General features: G+C 44.0%; 1 protein-coding gene across 1 annotated transcript in view; it reads right to left on the bottom strand.

The window, feature by feature from the left end:
• Positions 1–18887, bottom strand: part of LOC122790034 (P2R1A-PPP2R2A-interacting phosphatase regulator 1-like) — an 849731-nt gene that overhangs the window by 674103 nt on the left and 156741 nt on the right. The window contains exon 3 of the mRNA XM_044057585.1: positions 7940–7999. Within this exon, the coding sequence (XP_043913520.1) occupies positions 7940–7999 (60 nt within the window). The remainder of the gene's footprint in view (positions 1–7939; positions 8000–18887) is intronic.

Genomic DNA, 18887 nt, shown 5'->3' with positions numbered 1-18887 from the left:
ACTCACCATAACGTTCCATCTTAGTAGGTAACTTCATTTCTCTGCAACCTGTGGGTATCGGATCCAATTCGGATCCGAGCCGGCAGCTTTCCTAGCAAAGATCCGAGCTCCAAGCTCCTCCCCTACCCATAATGCCCTGCTACCTCCCTCTAACCCTCAGATCAAGTTTGCCATAGTATCATAGAACACTACTATAAGACAAGGAAAAACTACCTGAACGTTCCACCTGATGTCATCTGGGAAGTGACATATCATGATCCTTCAAGAACGAACTAAAGGTCCGGGGGATGGAGGGAGGGTTGGTTGCAGACAAATGAAGTTACCTACTCAGATGGAACATTATGGTGAGTACATAACTTCTTTATCTGAAGTAGTTAACGTCATTTGATCAGCAACCTGTGGGACAGAGTCCCCAGCTACCACAACTTGGGAGGCCTTTATGGGAGGATATTCCGGAGCACTGCAGAGCCAAAGGACGCCCTTCCTCTGGAAATCAGATTCAATTTATAATGTGTAATGAAAGTGTGAGAGGAAGCCCAAGTAGCAGCTGAACAAATGTCATCCAGAGGGACCTTCGACCAGAAGGCCGCAGAAGTAGCCACAGAACGGGTGGAGTGTGCCCGAACACGCACGGACTCAGGTCAACCAGAGCTTCTGCATGCAAGAAGAATGCATTGTGAAATCCACCTAGCTAAGGTTACCTTAGTCGCTGGTTTACCCAGACAGGATTTAGCAAATGAAACAAAAAGCTGTTCTGATTTTCGAAAAACAGCTGTTCTGTGTAGGAAAAATCGTAACTGTCTATATACATCCAAGCAATGGAGTCTATACTCTCCTTTGTTGAGATAATTAGGGAAGAAGACAGGCAGGTTGATAGATTGGTTGATATTGGCTTCGGAAGCCACTTTAGGTAGAAAAGAGGGGTTAGTCCTGAAGGGAAACTCTGTCTTTATGAAAAATGATGTATGGGGGCTTACTGCAAAGAGCCTGAAGCTCCGATATTCTTCTGGCTGATGTAATGGCAATCAGGAAGACAGTTTTCTAAGACATAAAACTTTAAGTCAACCGAAGCTGCGGGCTCAAAGGGAGGACCAGTCAGAGCCTGGAGAACTAGGGGGAGGGACTGCTTCCTTAACAGGGGGTCTCAAAAGGAAGGTGCCTTTCAGAAAGGTCTTGCAGATCTTAGATGATGCCAGGGGGCCAAATTTGTTTCCAACGTGAAAGTGGGAAATTGCTGCCAGTTGAATTTTAACAGTTGAAGAGCTAGCTCCCTGATGGAAAATTTGAGATAAAAAATCGAGGACTTCTGGAATAGGAGCTGTAAAGGGGTCCAAATTCCTATGCTCCGCCCAGATAGAAAAACGTTTCCATTTACTCTTGTAGATTTTTCTGGTAGAGGGTTTATGAGCAGCCACCAGAATGGCTTTAACCGAGGATGAGATACCGGGAGTCCTAGCCATCAAGGGAACGGGATCAGCCAAGCCGAGAGCTTAAGGTTGTCCAGGTCGGGGGTCCTCAATCCCAGGGGATGAGAAATCAGATCCGGAAGGGGATCTAAGATCCAGGGAGGATGCACTAGATGAGACCGTAGACAAGGCCACCATGTTTGACGAGGCCAGAATGGGGCTATGAGGAGAACTCTGCTCCCCAACCGACGAGCTTTCTGCAAGAATTTTGTCATCAACGGAAGAGGAGGATAAGCATAAAGAAGACCGGATGGCCAAGCATGAACTAGAGCGTCTCTGGGGTTTTCCCCTGGTGGGGGAATTATGAGAGAAAAACTCGCTGCACTTTGCGTTCGAAGGTGATGCGAACAGATCGCAGCAAGGTTGAACCCATCTGAGGAAGATCTGTTTCGCTACTAAGGGGTTCAGAGACCACTCGTACGGCAAGAGGATAGTCCGACTCAGCTTGTCCGCAAGGATGTTTGGCCGACCCGATATGTGCGTTGCTATGAGAAAGCGGTTGGTAGATATCGCCCATTCCCACACTCTCATGGCGTCTGGGCAAAGTGGGAAAGATCTGGTTCCCCCTTGCTTGCTGATGTACCAGACCACTGACATGTTGTCTGTTTGAATTGCAATAGTCCCCAGAGGAAGAAGGGCATGGAGAGCTTGCAATGCTAGAAGCACTGCCCTCATCTCCAGGACATTGATATGCAAAAAGGTCTCTGTGTGAGTCCACGTTCCTTGGACGGTGCTGCCCATGCAGTGCCCCTCCACCCGAGGCGAGACGTGTCCGTGGTCACTGTGACTTGGGGTGGGGACATGGAGAAGGGGCGCCCTTCCCAGAGATGCTTGGAATGGAGCCACCAAAGTAGAGATTCCCTGCAAACTCTGCTGAGAGGAATAGGAGCAGACAAGGGATGAAGCAGAATGGACCATTGGACCTGCAAGGTCCATTGGAGAATCCTCATATTCAGAAGCGCGAGCGGAGACAAGTTGATGGCTGCTGCCATGGACCCCAGAGCCCGCAGGACTAACTCCGCTGGAGGGGCCGAGGACTGAAGAAGAGCCAAAACATGTAGGTTTAGATTGCGCAGTATGTCCGACATCAGAAAGACTTTGGATTGAATTGTGTCTATCCTGGCTCCTATGAAATCCAAAATTTGAGTAGGCTGAAGGGTTGATTTCTTGTGGTTGATCGTGATCCCTAGATAGCGGGCGAGATGTAGGAAGTAGTCTCTCGCTGAACATAGTAGATGCCTGGTGGGGGCGGCTAGGAGCCAGTCGTCCAGGTAAGGAAAGACCTGAATTCCCTGAAGCCTCAGGTGGGCCGCTACAACTGCCATGACCTTGGTGAACACCCTGGGGGTTGTGGTGAGACTGAAGACCCTGAACTGATAGTGGCTGGCTCCCAGCCGAAAGCAGAGGAACCTCCTTGATCACCTGTCCATTAGAACATGGTAGTACGCATCCTTGAGGTCTATGGAGCACATCCAGTCGTTCTCCTGTAATAGTGGGAGAATGGATTGTATGGTGACCATCCGGAACTTCTCTTTGGCAACTGACAGGTTCAGTGTGGACAGGTTGAGAATTGGCCGTAAGTACCCAGTCTTTTTTGGCACCAAAAATAACTTGGAGTAGAAGCCTGATCCAGATTGACCGGGGGGACGTGCTGGATAGCTCTTTTTTCTAGAAGTTCTTTTACTTCTAGGGCTGCTACCTCCCTCTAATTGGGTGGTACAACGGGGAGGTGCCCCAACTGGGGGGGGGGGGTATTTAGGAATGGGATTCAGTAACCTCTGGATATTATCCGGAGCACCCAGCGATCTGTCGTAATGGACTCCCAATGTGCTAGATGCTCCGAGAAGTGCCCCCCGACTGCCTCCAGAGAGGAGCAGTCGGGCAACCCCTCAGGGTTGCTGCGCGGGTTGATCGGAAAAGGGTTCCCTCGACCCAAAATTCTTCGGCCCCCCCCTCTGCCTCTGGGCCGGCATCTACCCTATCCTCCCCTCCTCTGAAGGACGAGGGATCCAGAGCGAAACGGGATTGTTGGGATTTCCAGAACCACATCTTCTTCTGTCCTCTTTGGTTCCTGGAGAAGGACTTCTGAGGAGTCGAGAAGCGGATCCTGATGGCAGACAATGTTTTCCCGTCCTCCTCGCTCTCGAGTAGCGTATCGCGGATGGTCTTGCCGAAAAGCGTAGAACCGTCAAAGGAGGCATTCACGAAGGACACCTTGAAGGGTTCCGCAAAGTCGCAGAGACGGAGCCAGGCTTGTCGTCGTAAGACAATGCCTGTTCCGCTGGCTCTAGCCACTCCTTCCATGGCATGGGAAAGAAGCCGCACAGAGGTATTCGTAATAGACTTAAGAGTGGTCATTCGTGCCGAGAAGGTCCGCTTGTCCTCGGCCGACATGGATTCTGGGGGTGACCCAGCGTACTCTTTGATTAGATCTCGCTGTAGTCGAATCACATGTGCCATATAGTTCAGTGACCTTACAGAGAAGGTCGCTGAAGTGAACATCCACATTCCGAGGCGGTCCATCGCCCGAGACTCCTTGTCAGGGGGATGTACCGAGGAACTTTCCTGTGCTAATTCCTTCTTGGTGGCAGCCGCCACCACTATGGCATCTACGGGGGCACCTTTGCTCCAAACTGTCCTGTCTGTGGGGGGGCTGAAAATCCTGTCGGGTCTCTTGGGTATTGGCTCCACAGTGTCCGGCTCCTTCCATGCCCTGGTAGTTATGAGGTCCACCAGGGGATCGGTGGGAGGGGACACCCAAGAGGTAGATGGGCCTGCGAACGCCTCCAGAAAGACAGACTCGTCCGAGGAAGGCTTTTGGGCTGACCATCCCCCCTCTAATACAAAGCATTTCCATAATGTCTCTGAAGGAGACGTCTTCGGGAGGTGATCTGGGGGAACCTTCCCCTTCCTCCAAGTCCGTGTCTTCTGTGAGGGACTCGGGTGAGTCCAAGTGCCTCCTCTTGCACTTATGTTTGTGAGGAACCTCCTCAGGGGGGCTGTCCGAGGAGGGCTCACCAACAATGTCCTGTTCCTTCATGGGAACCATCTGGGATGTAGGCGCAGGTTGTCCCTGTGGCCAGATGATGGAAGATAGGCCCGTCTGAGAGGGAATGGCGGGTGGATCCGTAGCCAGAGCCTGGGACCTCGAATCCCTCGAAAGAACCCTCTCCACGACGTCGAATGCCGAGGGTGAGCTGCTCTCCCTAGGATCCGAAAGCAGTCCCCTTGGATCCGGCGTGTGGATCGGTGCCGGAGATGACCCGATCGGATCTGAAAGGGCAGTGCGATCCGACCTCAACGGAGCCGAAGGCACACTAACCCCTCCAGATCCGACGCTCATCTCACGGCCCCAAGAGCTCGGATCCAAAAAGGGATCTGACAAACTCGAAGGTACAGTCGGAGTCGAAGTAGGAAACACTGTCGGCGCCGACACCACCCCGGCAACGAAGCTACTTGGATCAGACAGCTCTGAACCCCGGTAGCTGGTTGGAGAAGGAGCAATGGGGGGTGAAAAAGGGGGTCGAGCTCCCCCCAGAGGGGAGGGAAGCAAGAGCACTCCCATCTGCAGCTGGGCCTGAAGAAATCGATGCATCGTCCAATCCATATCCGCGTCAGATAAACTTCTAGTGGACCTGGATGAGGCTGCCGAGGCTGGCCGGGAAGGCCGCCTGGACGATCTCGAAGGTGACCGGATCTCCTCCTGCGGCTCCGGGCAGAAACGTGGAGATCGAAGCCTGGAGGGGGAAGACCCGGGGACCTTAAGAGGGGAGGCTAGCTGCTTAGATGGCGGGGCCGAGGGAGCTGAATCGGCCCGCCTCTTGTGGCTACGATGCCTGTCTCTCTCCCACTCTTTATCCTTCCTGTCATTTTTCCTCATTTCCCTTTCCTCCTGAGCCGAAGCGGGAGTTTGAATCCCGGCCAAGGGAGCGGGAACGGTCGGTGGGGCAGCCGCGGCTGCGGCTAGCGCCACGGAGGAGGAGGACGAAGCTGAATCCGGGGGCAAAAGGCCCACGAGGACTAGCTTAGTCCACCTATCCCTCAAAGCCCTGGGGTTGAAGGCTGCACAGATAGTGCAGCCTGAAGAAAGATGGTCTACACCCAGGCAAATAACGCACAGTGTGTGGCCATCTGCTGGGGACAGCTTATGGCCACACTCGGAGCATTTTGAAAAAATAGCTTTTGGGGCCTCAGACATACTAACAAAATTAGGACCACACACACACACACACACACACACACACACACACACACACACACACACACACACACACACACACACACACACACACAGAGGAGGGGGAGGGGATTTAAATTTACACTAACTAAGGAACTAAAGATAAACTAACGATAAACTACCCTGATAGGAGAGAAGGGGTGTCACACACACTCAGAAAAAGTGAATTTAAGTGGAAAAAGTTAAATAATCTACACAACTCACAAAACCCAACGCTAGGAGCTCGTTCTCAGATGCTTCAAGAAGCTGCGGCAAATGAGATCTGAGGGTTAGAGGGAGGTAGCAGGGTATTATGGGTAGGGGGAGGAGCTTGGAGCTCGGATCTTTGCTAGGAAAGCTGCCGGCTCGGATCCGAATCGGATCCGATACCCACAGGTTGCTGATCAAATGAAGTTAACTACTTCAGATCTATTTATCTTAATATTTTAATATTTATTTAATATTCATATTACATACTTTAGCTTATTTATTATTTATGGATATTCACAGTTTTCTACATATTTATATATTTTTCAGCATACATAGTCTACAAACATGTGCTGTAATATAAGCCTATACTATTTCCAAGTTTCAGCTTTTTAACATATTTAATCATTAATTATTTATTTAATTATGCTTAAGAAGTATGTTGGATTTTATGTGATATATGGATTGTTTATTTGGAAATATACATATTTATTGAATGAAAACTTAATTTACATACACATTCTTTATGAATGGAATTTATGCTGCCTTACTCAAAGCTGTTGCACCTTTAAATGTCAATTCTTTTTAAAATTTTACGTCTTTCTTCACATGATTTTAACGAATGTTACTATTTAAAGTTCAGGATGTCTGAATGTTGTTTGTCTGAAGAAGTCTAACTATTAAGTTAGATGAAAAGCGCTTAATAAAATAGTCTACTTTACATCAGAGTCATGGAAGAAGAGACAGCATCCGACGCAGAAATCCGAAGACTCTTTTATTCAGGCCGGCTGAGGGCTACCTGCAGGCAGATAACCCAAATGTGATGGCTGCAACAGTGAAACATGAAGAACATCTCAAACTGGACATTGAGGAGGAGTTTGCCAGGTAGTACAAAGGAAAATTACTATTACCCAAGGCAGCAGTGCACGTTTACCATACACCGTTATGGCCGACTGCATTATACATTTTACCACACACCTGTGCTGGAAATGAGATCCTAGTGTAATGGTTCTGTTACACATTCAAATAATTAGTGCTGTGGTGTAAAGACTGTAGCCCATTTGTCCCAATGTTGACTGTTTTTGCTGTTAACAGTGAATGCACTTTTGAAGTATTTAAACGCAATCATCTCCCTGTAGTTCAAAAAATCCTCTACTTGAAATGCAATGCAAAGCAACACAATCTTCACACTTCAGAATATCACCAATTACTAATCAGGTCAAATTGTAGGTATTTTTATGTTATACACCTACAGCTAAATGCAGTAACAACAGACACTGCTATAAAAGTAAGCTGAGCTGGTAAAAGATGTAATTTCTACCACATTACTTCTTAAAAGACTGAAAATGTTCAACCTGTACAAAACTCCCACTATTTTGATCAGCAGCACTCTTTTGTTGGGTGCTGATTTGATGGAACACAGGAATGCTCAGTGTTGAATGCTGTATGTTCGTGGGGTGCATGTGTTTAGTGACAATAAGTGGAGTGGGAGTGTGTGTGCGAGGGCGGATTAGAGTTAAAGACAAGTTAAGAGAACAGTTCTAGTATCATGCAGGTGTGTAACATATGAGATTGTGTGTCTGAGTGTCTCATGTAGTGGTACTGTTATGGAAAGAGTTTGTCACTAGGTAATGTGGAAGGTCAGAAGTTAGGGTTGGCACCCACAACTAAGGAGATGCAAGGGGGGGCTCCTTCCCCTGTTCATCCTTACTCATGCGTGCTAACACTTCCTTAATCCCAATCATACTGAAGCCATTAAAAAAAGGAAACACCACCAAAAGTCAGCCACTGTGAGGACTTTTGAAGTCAGGTCTGTGTAACTGATATCAGTGTAGCTTTATTACTACCAGTTTAAAACTTGCTCTTTTTTCTTCAATCAGTTCAGTTTAATTTATGGCATTACATTTAGCTTCACTTTAGTGTTGCACAAAAAGTCAACATTATATTTACAGAATTTTAGAATATAAAAAAAAAGTGTACACTGCAATGCATTTCACAATGGTGCTATCAGGCTGTATTAACCTCAAGAAATTTAATGGGAAATACCTACCCGTTTAATTTGATGCAGTCGGCTACTAGGTATTCGAATTGGTGAGGATGGCACAATAAGCTAAAGAAAAAAAAAAAAACGGTAAAATGTCAGTCACAGGACTTCATTGAGCACTTTTTTTATATGCACTTATGAAATCAGTAGAAGGCAGCACCTTCCTCCCTGAAGCACAAGTCAGCAATAAAATCTAGGAGGTGCATCTTACAGAACAGACGTTTTAATCCTAACAGGTCCAAGCTAGAAAAACTATTCACTAAGTGACTAGTGGAGATCTTTCCACTACATTATCCTGAACAATTCTGCTTCTTTTTTACCACTTTAGGCTTTTAAATTAACAGCACTCGTTATCCTGGTTGTGAAGCTGATTCCTCACATAGCCCTAAGCTTGATTTTATTTTCTTTCACTTGAACACTGATGATTTGATCAAGTCACTGAACCAAACTTCTGCCTCTGTCCCTGAAACAGGTGCTTCAGATAAAATGCTAAAATGTTTGCATAATTACTGTGAACAGACAGGTAATGAATATGTATGAAGACAGACTGATTGATGTTGTGTGACAATTCTCCTTAGTACAAGAAGTGAAGTTACTCTGTTTATCAAAATAATGACTGCCTCAGCCTGTGGGAGGATTCAATAACTGTAAAATGTCTATGCACATATACAAAAATAAAGACCTCATAGTCTGCACTATGGATAGGAAACAGTGCAGATTAGAAAGAGCATGCTGGGAGACAGAAGATGCTATAATACCAGTGTTACTGTCTTACAAAGATGATCTGGTAATTGATTTTTGTCTACAAAATCCACATAACTTGGAATGTCATTACAAAGATAATTTTTTCATATGCTCACAATTAATACATATTGCCCTGCTAAAAATATACATACAGTAAACTCCCCGTTATCCGGGACTCAAGCAACCGGCATTCTCAAGCAACCAGCATTTGATTAGCTCGTATGCCAGCATATGAGCCAATCAAAACTCGCAAAGTGGAGACACTCCTTCTCAATGCAGAAAAGTTCCACATTGAGTAGAAGTGGCTCCATTTTGGGATTTCTGACTGGCTGGCATGCCGGCATACAAGCCAATCAAAAATCTCAAAGGGAAGCCTCTGCTGTTCCGCATTGAACAGAACAGGCTCTGCTTTGCCATTTTTGATTGGCTCGTATGCCGGTATATGAGCCAATCAAAAATCACAAAGCATATCTCACGCAACCGGCACATACACTTAACCAGCATCTACCAAACCCACTGGTGCCGGTTAAGTGAGGTTTTAGTGTATTGATATAGGGTAGGTGCCACTTGTCTTACATAATGACCTCTTAGCCTGACTGATCCTAGTAGCTGGTTTCATGTTAGGAGGTGGCCACCAGTCTAGTTTTCTTTCCTTAAAAAACAGTTTTTATTCAGCTCCCAATGTCTCCTCAGTGCTCTTCCTTTAAGACCCTTTTCTTCTGCTTTCCGAAGTCCATTCACCATGTCTACTGCATCTTGAAAATCCATAGGGGTTTTAGTTTTTGCCACTTCTTAATAATTTATTTATTTTTTACTGAAATTATAATGAATAATAGTTTAGTCTGCCCTGGTGTAACCTCCAAATCTGGTGATGCTCCTAAAAGGAATAGCTCCTTTGTCAAACTTATTTCCTTTGTGATAACTTTTTATTATGAGAGCCTGTAGTTTAATCTGCCCCAGGAACTCATATTCCTATAAAACATTCCCCCAAGTACCCCTCACCTGTTCCTAACATCTCCAACAGTTGTCTCATGCACATGGGATCATGTGGTGGATTTTCAGTGGGGTATAAAAGTATTTATGGAAACATTTCCATGCAAAAGTTGTGACCCTCCTAGTTTTAGTCGAAAATCTTCTCAAATCCTCACCCAATAATCATCTGAGATTTCCCTTCCCATTTTGTCCGCAGTTTGTTTTCTAGACATTCATTACTCCTTTACTAACACATAACAGGTTACTATTTCACCAAGTATTTTTTTATAGGTTCATAGGTTCATACTAGGCTATCTGCCCTAGGGCATTTATAAGCCTAGCCAGAGTGTGTGTGGCTTTCACCACCCCTTAGGATGAGAATACTATACCCATTAGTTTGCTGTGCCTCTGTCTAGCAGTGATACAGAGATGATTCCCGGGGTAAACCTACGATCTCCCATCCAGTCGTCAAGATTTCTCTTGAACAGAGTCAGTGAGGGGCTCTGCCTCACATGGACTGGGATTCTGTTCCATAGTGTAGGGAGTCTCTGGGTGATGAATCTGTCCCTCCAGCACGTCCTATTTATATCCATGTTGAGGTTTAAGTCTCTTGCTCTCGTGGCTCTGGTGGATTTGGATTTTTTGAGGTGGAGCATGTCCATTAATTCCGGGTTGGACATGGCCTTGTATGTCAGGCACAGATCACCTCTGAGCAGGCGGTATGCGACTGAATAGAGCTGGAGTTTCTTCAGTCGGGCATCGTATGACATATGTTTGAGCCCCTTTATCCTTTTGGTGAGGAACTTTTGGGGTCTTTCCAACTGCTGCAGGTGTCGGGTAAGGTACATTCCGAATGGGGCGTTGTACTCAATCATTGGTCTGATAAGTGAAGAGTACAGGGGTACAATGACCTCTCCTGATCTGGATGTGAATCCCTTCATGATCAGGTGGGCAATGTAGAAGGTCTTCCTAACCACTTTGGCAATGTGAGTGTCAAAAGAGAGGTTACTGTCAACTTGGGACCCCAGGTCCCTGATAACTTCTTCTGTGTTTAATGGATTACCACCTATGTGGTAATTAGGGGTTACCTTGTTTTTCCCAAAGGGTATGACTATACATTTTTTGGCATTTAGCTTAAGGCCATGGCTCTGGCACCAGTTATCCATTTTTATGAGACCTTTCTGGAGGATGTCTGTGTCTGATGGAGTGTCAATTATGGTGCCCAGTTTGCAGTCATCTGCAAATTTTGTCAGCCACAATCCCCCTATGTTTGCCTGCACTTCAGAAAAATAAATGCCGAACAAGAGGGGGCCCAGGACTGAGCCCTGTGGGACACCGCTCGTGACCGGCTTAGAGTCTGACATGGCACCAGCAACTCTAACCCTATGCGTTCTGTCCTTGAGCCAGTTTGCAACCCATCTTGTGACATATGGGTTTACATCTAAGCTGGTGAGCTTTTCTATGATGCCCGAGTGGGGTATTGTGTCGAATGCTTTTGCTAGGTCAAGGTAGGCTGTGTGAACTGCCTTACCCTCATCAATGGCCTTAGTGACTGTTTCGAAAAAGTCGACCAAGTTCAAGAGGCAGTATCTGCCCTTGACAAAGCCAAATTGGGTAGGATCCAGTGTCTGTAGGTCCCCAATGTCTTTATTTATGAGTTCCATTATGATCCTCTCCATAGCTTTGCAGACAAGGCTCGTCAAGCTTATGGGGCGGTAATTTCCAGGGTCCGTAGGATGTCTTTATTTATGAGTTCCATTATGATCCTCTCCATAGCTTTGCAGACAAGGCTCGTCAAGCTTATGGGGCGGTAATTTCCAGGGTCCGTAGAAGCACCGCCTTTGTGGAGTGGGACCACAGTTGCCGTACGCCATTCTTTGGGTACGTATCCTGTAGTAAGGCTAAGATTTAACAGCAGCCTTATGTGTGGGTTTAGTTCCTCATTGAGTTTGTGTAGCACACAGCCGGGGACACCGTCCGGTCCCATTGATGCTGTGTTTTTTGCTTTAGAGAGAGCAGCTCTCACCTGGGCATCTGAGATGTTTGGGAGGCTAGACTCTGGTGGGATAGATATTTCTCCTTTTGGGGGAGGGAGGCGAGAAATTTGCACTGAACCTGTCTGCCAGTATGTTGGCAATCTCTGTGGGTTCAGTGATTTGTTATCATTTTGGACTAATTCTGAGCATATCTGGGAGTTTCCACCCAGGTTTCTAACATAGCTAAAGAAGGCTTTATGATTGTCTTTTGTGTCATTAGCGATTTTTCTCTCAAAGTTGGCCTTGGATGATTTTATGAGTGATCGTAGTTTTTTGCTAGTATTGATCAGAGATGCCTTCCCATTTAGGGATTTTGCTCTGTCATGTAGTAGCTTTCTCCTCTTGTTGTAGAGATTGTTTATGGCTGGAGTCCACCAGACCGGGCGCCTGCCTTTGGTGGAAAAGGTCTTGATTTTATTAGGGATTGCTTGATCCATACATTCCTGGAGGTGCTCGTAGAAGGCATTTGTAAGGGTTTCAGCAGCGTGGGTTGTGGTTTCCACTGGCTCGGGGGCCTTGAAGGATACCACTCCAGTCTTAAGAAGTGTGAAGTTTGCTTTTGAGAAGTTCTTCACTGTGGTCTTTTTTGCTGGGGGTGGGGGCGGGATGTGGATCTCCAGTGAGATTAATTTATGGTCTGATCTCACCAATGAGGGATATACTTCCGGTGTGGAGCATTTTGTCCCCATGTTTGTGATGATCAGGTCTAGTATATTTTCTCCTCTTGTGGGAATGGTAACTAGTTGTACCATAGCATTTGAGTTTATGAACTCAAGGAACCTTTGGGCTAGGGTGTTGGGGCTTGAGTAATGTTCCCAGTCTATGTTTGGGTAGTTGAAGTCACCCAATATGATGGTGTTTGGAGAGACATTTATACTCTCCAGTGTCTTCAGGAAGGCTGTGTGGGTTTCCTGAGTTTGAGAAGGTGGTCTGTAGCATGTTACAAACTGTAGGGCAGTTTTACCTATGGTTAACTGCACCTGGATGGTCTCCGATGCTTCGTGCGTTGCCACTAACCTGGAGGTGTGGGTATCCTTTATGAATATGGATACTCCCCCTCCTTTTGTAGTTCGGTCCGGATTTTGGGGCCGGCACGCATGATATGAGGTATAACCTGATAGTGCTGGGGTGCTCTCAGAAGCCTTGAACCAGGTTTCAGTCACAGCACAAACATCAATGTTCTCCATACTGAGGAGGGCTTCGAGGGCGTGCATCTTGAGGTTTAGACTTCTGGCATTGAGCAGTATTACCCTTAGTTTTTCTCCATTTTTGTTTTCTAGGGCGGTAGGTTTATCATTTGAGCCTTGCCTAAAAAAGGCACTATGGGGGTGGCAAGAGCCTTTGCCAATATCCGGAAGCCCAGGGGTGACAGGTGCAAGCCGTCCCTTGCGAAGCAGCGTGGCTTGTCAAGCATGTCATCCCAGGCAGACAGACATTGGATCCCCTTAGAATGACACCAGTAATTAAGCCAATTATTAAAGCTGATAGATCTTTTCTCTAGGATTTTCTGGTACCTGCATATAAATCTATTAATCCTAGTTTATCAGTATCTGTGTATGGAGAAATTTATTTTATTTATTTTATTTCACATTTGTTTACTGGGATAGTCCGACTGGACTAGGTCCATTTACAGCAGAGGCCCGGGGAGAAAAGCTCCACATCTATTAAACAGAAATACTAGAATTTAATACATTGTAGTTAAACAGAATAAAACACATTGAACAACAGAAATCTAGCTGATAAGTCAGAAAAGTAATACACAGCGGAGGCCTGGGGAGAAAAGCTCCACATCTATTAAACAGAAATACTAGAATTTAATACATTGTAGTTAAACAGAATAAAACACATTGAACAACAGAAATCTAGCTGATAAGTCAGAAAAGTAATACACACAGGGTACATCTCAGCAGTAAAAAAAAAAAAAAAAAATATATATATATATATATATATATATATATGTGTGTGTCAGAGGATATATTTCTGCACTGAGAGAGGTTACATACATCATTATAAAATGCAGTAGGTATATACAAGAGATTTAACTGTTGGAAGTAAAAAAAAGTAGCATTTTACAGTAGCAAGTAGTAAGCCCTCTAGGGCAGGAAGGGGAGAAAAGTAAAAAAGCAGTGGTTTTATGTTATGCATGGGCATAGCCAGGTGTTTGTGAGATGTGATTTAAGAGAGTTTTTGCAGTGTGAAGTAGTGGGGATGCAGATCTGTGAAGGGGCGAGGCTATTTCAGTTTCTAGCAACGGTGTATGACAATAGTACTTTGCCACCAGTATTGTTAGCCCTAGAGATGCATAGGAGTGATTTGTCACTACAGCGGAGTGTGCGATTTGTAGCATAATAGGTGAGTAGTTGACTTGGTGATGGGATTTTGTCAGGATATTTCAGTATGTTATAAGCGATGACCAATTGGTGGTAATTTAGTAGTTGCGGAAATTCTAACCAGTTTTGGTCGCGTAGAGCTAGACAGTGATGGGATCTGAAGGTGACGTTGTTAGCAAGTTTGGCAATATTATTATAGCATGACTCAAGTTTGTCAAGGTCAAGTTTTCTGATATGGGCAAGAATTGGTGCTGCATACATTAGTGTGGACAATAGGTGAGTTTGGGCTAGGGTGATCCGTGCTTAATCTGAGAGGAAGTTTTTGTGTCTGTATAGTGAACCCATTTTTTTGTGAACCTTTGTGATGGTTTGAGAGATATGGACATCAAAGAGAAGGTTTTGGTCAATCTCAACACCAAGAAGTTTGGTATGGACAGAAGGAGAGATGACAGTGCCATTTTTGGAAGTGATAGAAAAGGAAAGAGGAGTAGATATTGATTTGTTTGGGGTAAATACAAGCAATTTATTTTTACTGGGGGTTAAGGATGAGTTGGACATTTGTGATCCAACTTTCCACAGAGCTAAAAGATTCCTGGGTCAGTTGTTGGAGACTGGATAGAGATGGGGCTGAGCAGATTAAAGTTGAATCATCTGCATATTGTATGAGTGTGGCATGCTGTGTGGAGGTGTTTAGATTATTAGTGCATATACAAAATAGAAGTGGGCCCAGTATTGAGCCTTGTGGTACACCTATGGAAGTTGGAAGTAGAGGAGATAATGCCCCTTGTCAGTGGACAGATTGATACATGTCAGCTAGATAGTTCTTGAACCAGGCAACAGTAGAGGGGGCAAAGGTTAGGGACGCTAGTGAATCTAGTAGTAGGGAGTGTCAGACCATATCAAATGCTTTGGAGAGATCCAAGAATATAGCTGCTATATAGTTGCTGTTTCTGTGTTGGTTAACTAGACTAGTAAATGAGAGAAGAGTGATTGTTGTGCTGTGGTGTGGCCAGAACCCATGTTGTGTGGCAGAAAGGAGTTTATGTGTGCTCAGGAACTGCATGACTTGGGAGTGAATATATTTCTCCAGCAGCTTGGAAAGGGGAGACAGAATAGCTATAGGACGGTAATTAGAGAAATCTTAAGAATTTCCGCCTTTATGAAGAGGAATATTGTAAGACACTTTCCACAGCTGAGGGATGTAGGATTCTTTTATGCAGCGGTTTATGAGGATGGAAACAGGGTAAGATAAGGATTCTGCGGCTAGTTTTAGGAAGTTGGCAGGTAGGTTATCACCTGCAAGGTGGTAGGTTTGGTTTGCTTCCTGGCCATGACTATTAATCCTTCGTATTCCAGCCTTTGCAGTCCCCTTAAATTGCAAGTGCCTTCAGCTGTTTCCCAACTCATTCAATCTTTATCTTATATAATTTGGTCCTGAAACCTGACTTGAGGTTGCCCTCTCTCTCCTGTTCCTATTCATACCACCATCTGTGGCTCCTACTCGCGCTTCCTCAATGAGCAGAATGTAAACCCTCTAAAACTTCAATATTTCCTGCGTTAAAGTCTCTCTTACTGTTTAAAATATGTCTTTAAAAGTAATTTGAGTGGATCCAAGTTGCACTAGCTTGTCTCATAGTCCTACCTCTAAATCAAACCCCTCCAAATGAAGCATGACTAATACCGCTCACTTCCATCTAGCTTCATAATTCTGTTGGAATATAACCATAAACACCCTTATTTGTGCTACTGTAAAGTATCTAGAGCAGCTAGAAAGCCCTATGCCTCCCCAGTCTTTTGACATAGTCAATCTATCCAAAGACATTCTTGTTTGTTGGCTTTCCCATCCATCCATCCATCCTCAACCCCTTTTCCCATTTTGCATAAAAAAAAAATCAATCAACATGTTTGTTATTACGGGTAATCGAATGTTCACTGCTAACCATGGAATGGCTTGAAAACAATAAAGGTAGCATACACATGTTAATAGCCTGGACTTTTTGCTCAAAGTTTAACATCTTTCATTGCCTTAACCCGTTTCCATTCTTTTTATGTACATTTTAAAAGTAAGCGGGATCCCTTCCTCACGTTTAGGCATAATCCATATTCCCAGACATCCGGGTTTGTTATCAGGAATAGGTATATCATTTATCATTATTGCCCTAGTTTCTCCTATATTAAACCTTATACACACAGAAACTACCAAATTCTTTAACTATAGGAAACAAGTAATATAAGTTTTTTATACAATTGCCCCAGGAATAATAAAATATCATCTGTATAGGCTGCAATTTTATGTTCCCTTGTACTGATTTTATACCTCCTAATGATTGATCCTCTTATCTTTTCTGCTAGTGGTTCAGGATACATATCAAATAACAGTGTGGACAGCAGGCAGCTGTGTCTTGTGCCTCTTGCAATATCAAAAAAAAAAAAAAAATGATAAGCCTGAGCGAGTTTCAATTCTAGCTGTTGTGCCAGTAAATAGTTTCAAAATTACTTCTACAAATTATTTCCTCACATCAAAGGCCAGCCAGGTTTGCTTCAAAAATTTCCATTCTACCCTGCCGAATAGCTTTATCAGCATCCAAGCTGATAACAGTGACCATATACTGAGCAGCCCGTGCATGCTGCATTATTAATGAGGTTCTCATAATGTTATCAAATGTCTGTATGCCTTTGATAAAACCAGTGTGCTCTAAATTTGTCAGAAAAATTATGATTTTTTTCCTAGTCTGTCTTCTAAGAATGGTATAAAGATTTTATAATCATGATTTAAGATGAAAATGGGTCTATACGACAAGGACAGTTTCACTTGCCTTTCCTTATTTTTAGATCCCCACCATTATAGCCTGCTTCCATGAATATGAGGGTTGGTCATTTGAGAATATCTGGTTGAAAAGAATGGCCAATTCTCTATATAGTCCAGACTCCTCCCTTTCTGAAGATCAGCTATTGCAGACATTTTCCCCAGGTTCATCTTATTTACTACTTCTTGAATCTCATTTGCAGAAAGTACAGTTTTGTACCTACCATAAATGTAGATGTCCGATAGGTATGCATCTGCAGTCATAACATATGGGTTGTCCTGCCTCAGGCAGCCCTTCGGTCGGCCGGATTCCAAAGTCTGGGTCTGGCCTCGGCTGATGTCGCACTTTCCCCGACGTCAGAGCTTCTGGGGTATAAAGGCATCAGCCGACGCCATTTTCCTCAGTGTTTCTTGCCCCAGATGCCCTCTAGGAAGGCTAAATTTGGATAAATGTTGAAAATTCCAAACAGTAGCAAACAAAATATATATATACATATATACATACAAACAAATACACCATAATAGATTCCCCCAGTTAGCTAAAAGAGGGGTAAGCACCCTAGGAATACCACAGAGGGGAAGGAGGGTGGGTAATCCTGACTGCAGATGCATACCTATCGGACATCTACATTTATGGTAGGTACAAAACTGTACTATGTCCTTCAAGGATGCATCTGCAGTCATAACATATGGGTAGAATACCATAGCCAAACTGGGGGAGGAGGTACTAAGATAATGAGGTTAAGATCCCTTGTAAAACTGCAGTTGCAAAACCTGCTCGGGATCTGGAGTATAAAGGTAGATTGTAATGCTTGGCAAATGTATGCACGGAGCTCCAAGTAGCAGCTTCTAAAATGTCCTTGGTAGCCACTCCTCGTAGGAAAGCTGTAGTGGTGGCTGTGGCTCTTGTGGAGTGAGGCCTGATATTTTCAGGAGTTGTCTTTCCATGAAAAGAGTAGCAGAATCGAATGCAATTTCCTATCCATTTTGAAATTGTCTGTTTGGAAATTGCTTTTCCTTGCACTCCAGTTGCATATGCTACAAAAAGTTGGCCAGTTTTTCTGCTGGTTTTAGTTCTGTCCAGATAGTAGCGTAGTTGTCTGTGTACATCCAAGGTGTTCAAGTAATAAACCAGCAGCAGCCAAGCAGTAAACCACAGAATATCCAAAATACGTTTAATTGAAGCGCTTTTCGTTTACAACAATGTGCAAACTTCATCAGAATGAATGTGTAATGGCAAAAGTACAGGTTTTATACAATCAGCTTAATTGTTCAATTCAAAATAATTAACTTCCAATAATCACTTGGCTGTTAAAGGTGCAAGACCTAAAAAATGACTACTATCAAATGCTAAAAAATGTGTATACATTCAAATGAACCACAAAAAATCCTAAGAAAAAACTTAACAAAAATATTTAAAAATGTTTTAAAATGTATATGTCTGAATGTTTGAATATATTATTATTAATTAAATCATACTGTAGTTCACTAATGAAACGAACAAGTATATATAATAATATGTACCTAAAAACGTTAAAAACACACATATTCAGTATACATAAGAACTTGTTAACAGCTAATGTACTTAATACTCCTTACTATCTTTTGAGACTAAGAATACTTAAAAGGCAGGCAATGGAACATGCCTCATTTAGACCAGGAGAATGGTAGGATTCTAGCCTAATTTGCCACTGAAGTTCTAATGTTAGCAGTTTTAACGCAGTCGGACCACCTCTAATGTCATTGTATACCTGATCAATTGCTATAAATTTGAAATGGTGCGTGGGATGATCCAAAATGTGTTTAGCCAGTGCATTAGTAGTTTTTGCTTTCCTGATAGCATATTGATGTTCGTGAGATCGTTCTCTAAACTTTTGTTCAGTTTTCCCCACGTAGTGGGCTTGACAAGACTGACACTGCGCTAAGTACACCACCATCTTTGAATTACAAGTGAATCTATGCTTAAGTTTAAATACTTCATTGCTAACCAAAAATCTATTAGATTCTACAATGAATTTACAGTAGTTGCAGTTGTGACATTTAAACATCCCTGGACTCTAGTTTGT

This window comes from Protopterus annectens, chromosome 15.part0 (genome assembly GCF_019279795.1).
Source record: "Protopterus annectens isolate FY-2018-M chromosome 15.part0, PAN1.0, whole genome shotgun sequence".
Classification (NCBI taxonomy): domain Eukaryota; kingdom Metazoa; phylum Chordata; order Ceratodontiformes; family Protopteridae; genus Protopterus; species Protopterus annectens.
The sequence above is the reverse complement of the archived record's forward strand: the minus strand, read 5'-3'. Positions and strand labels throughout refer to the sequence as shown.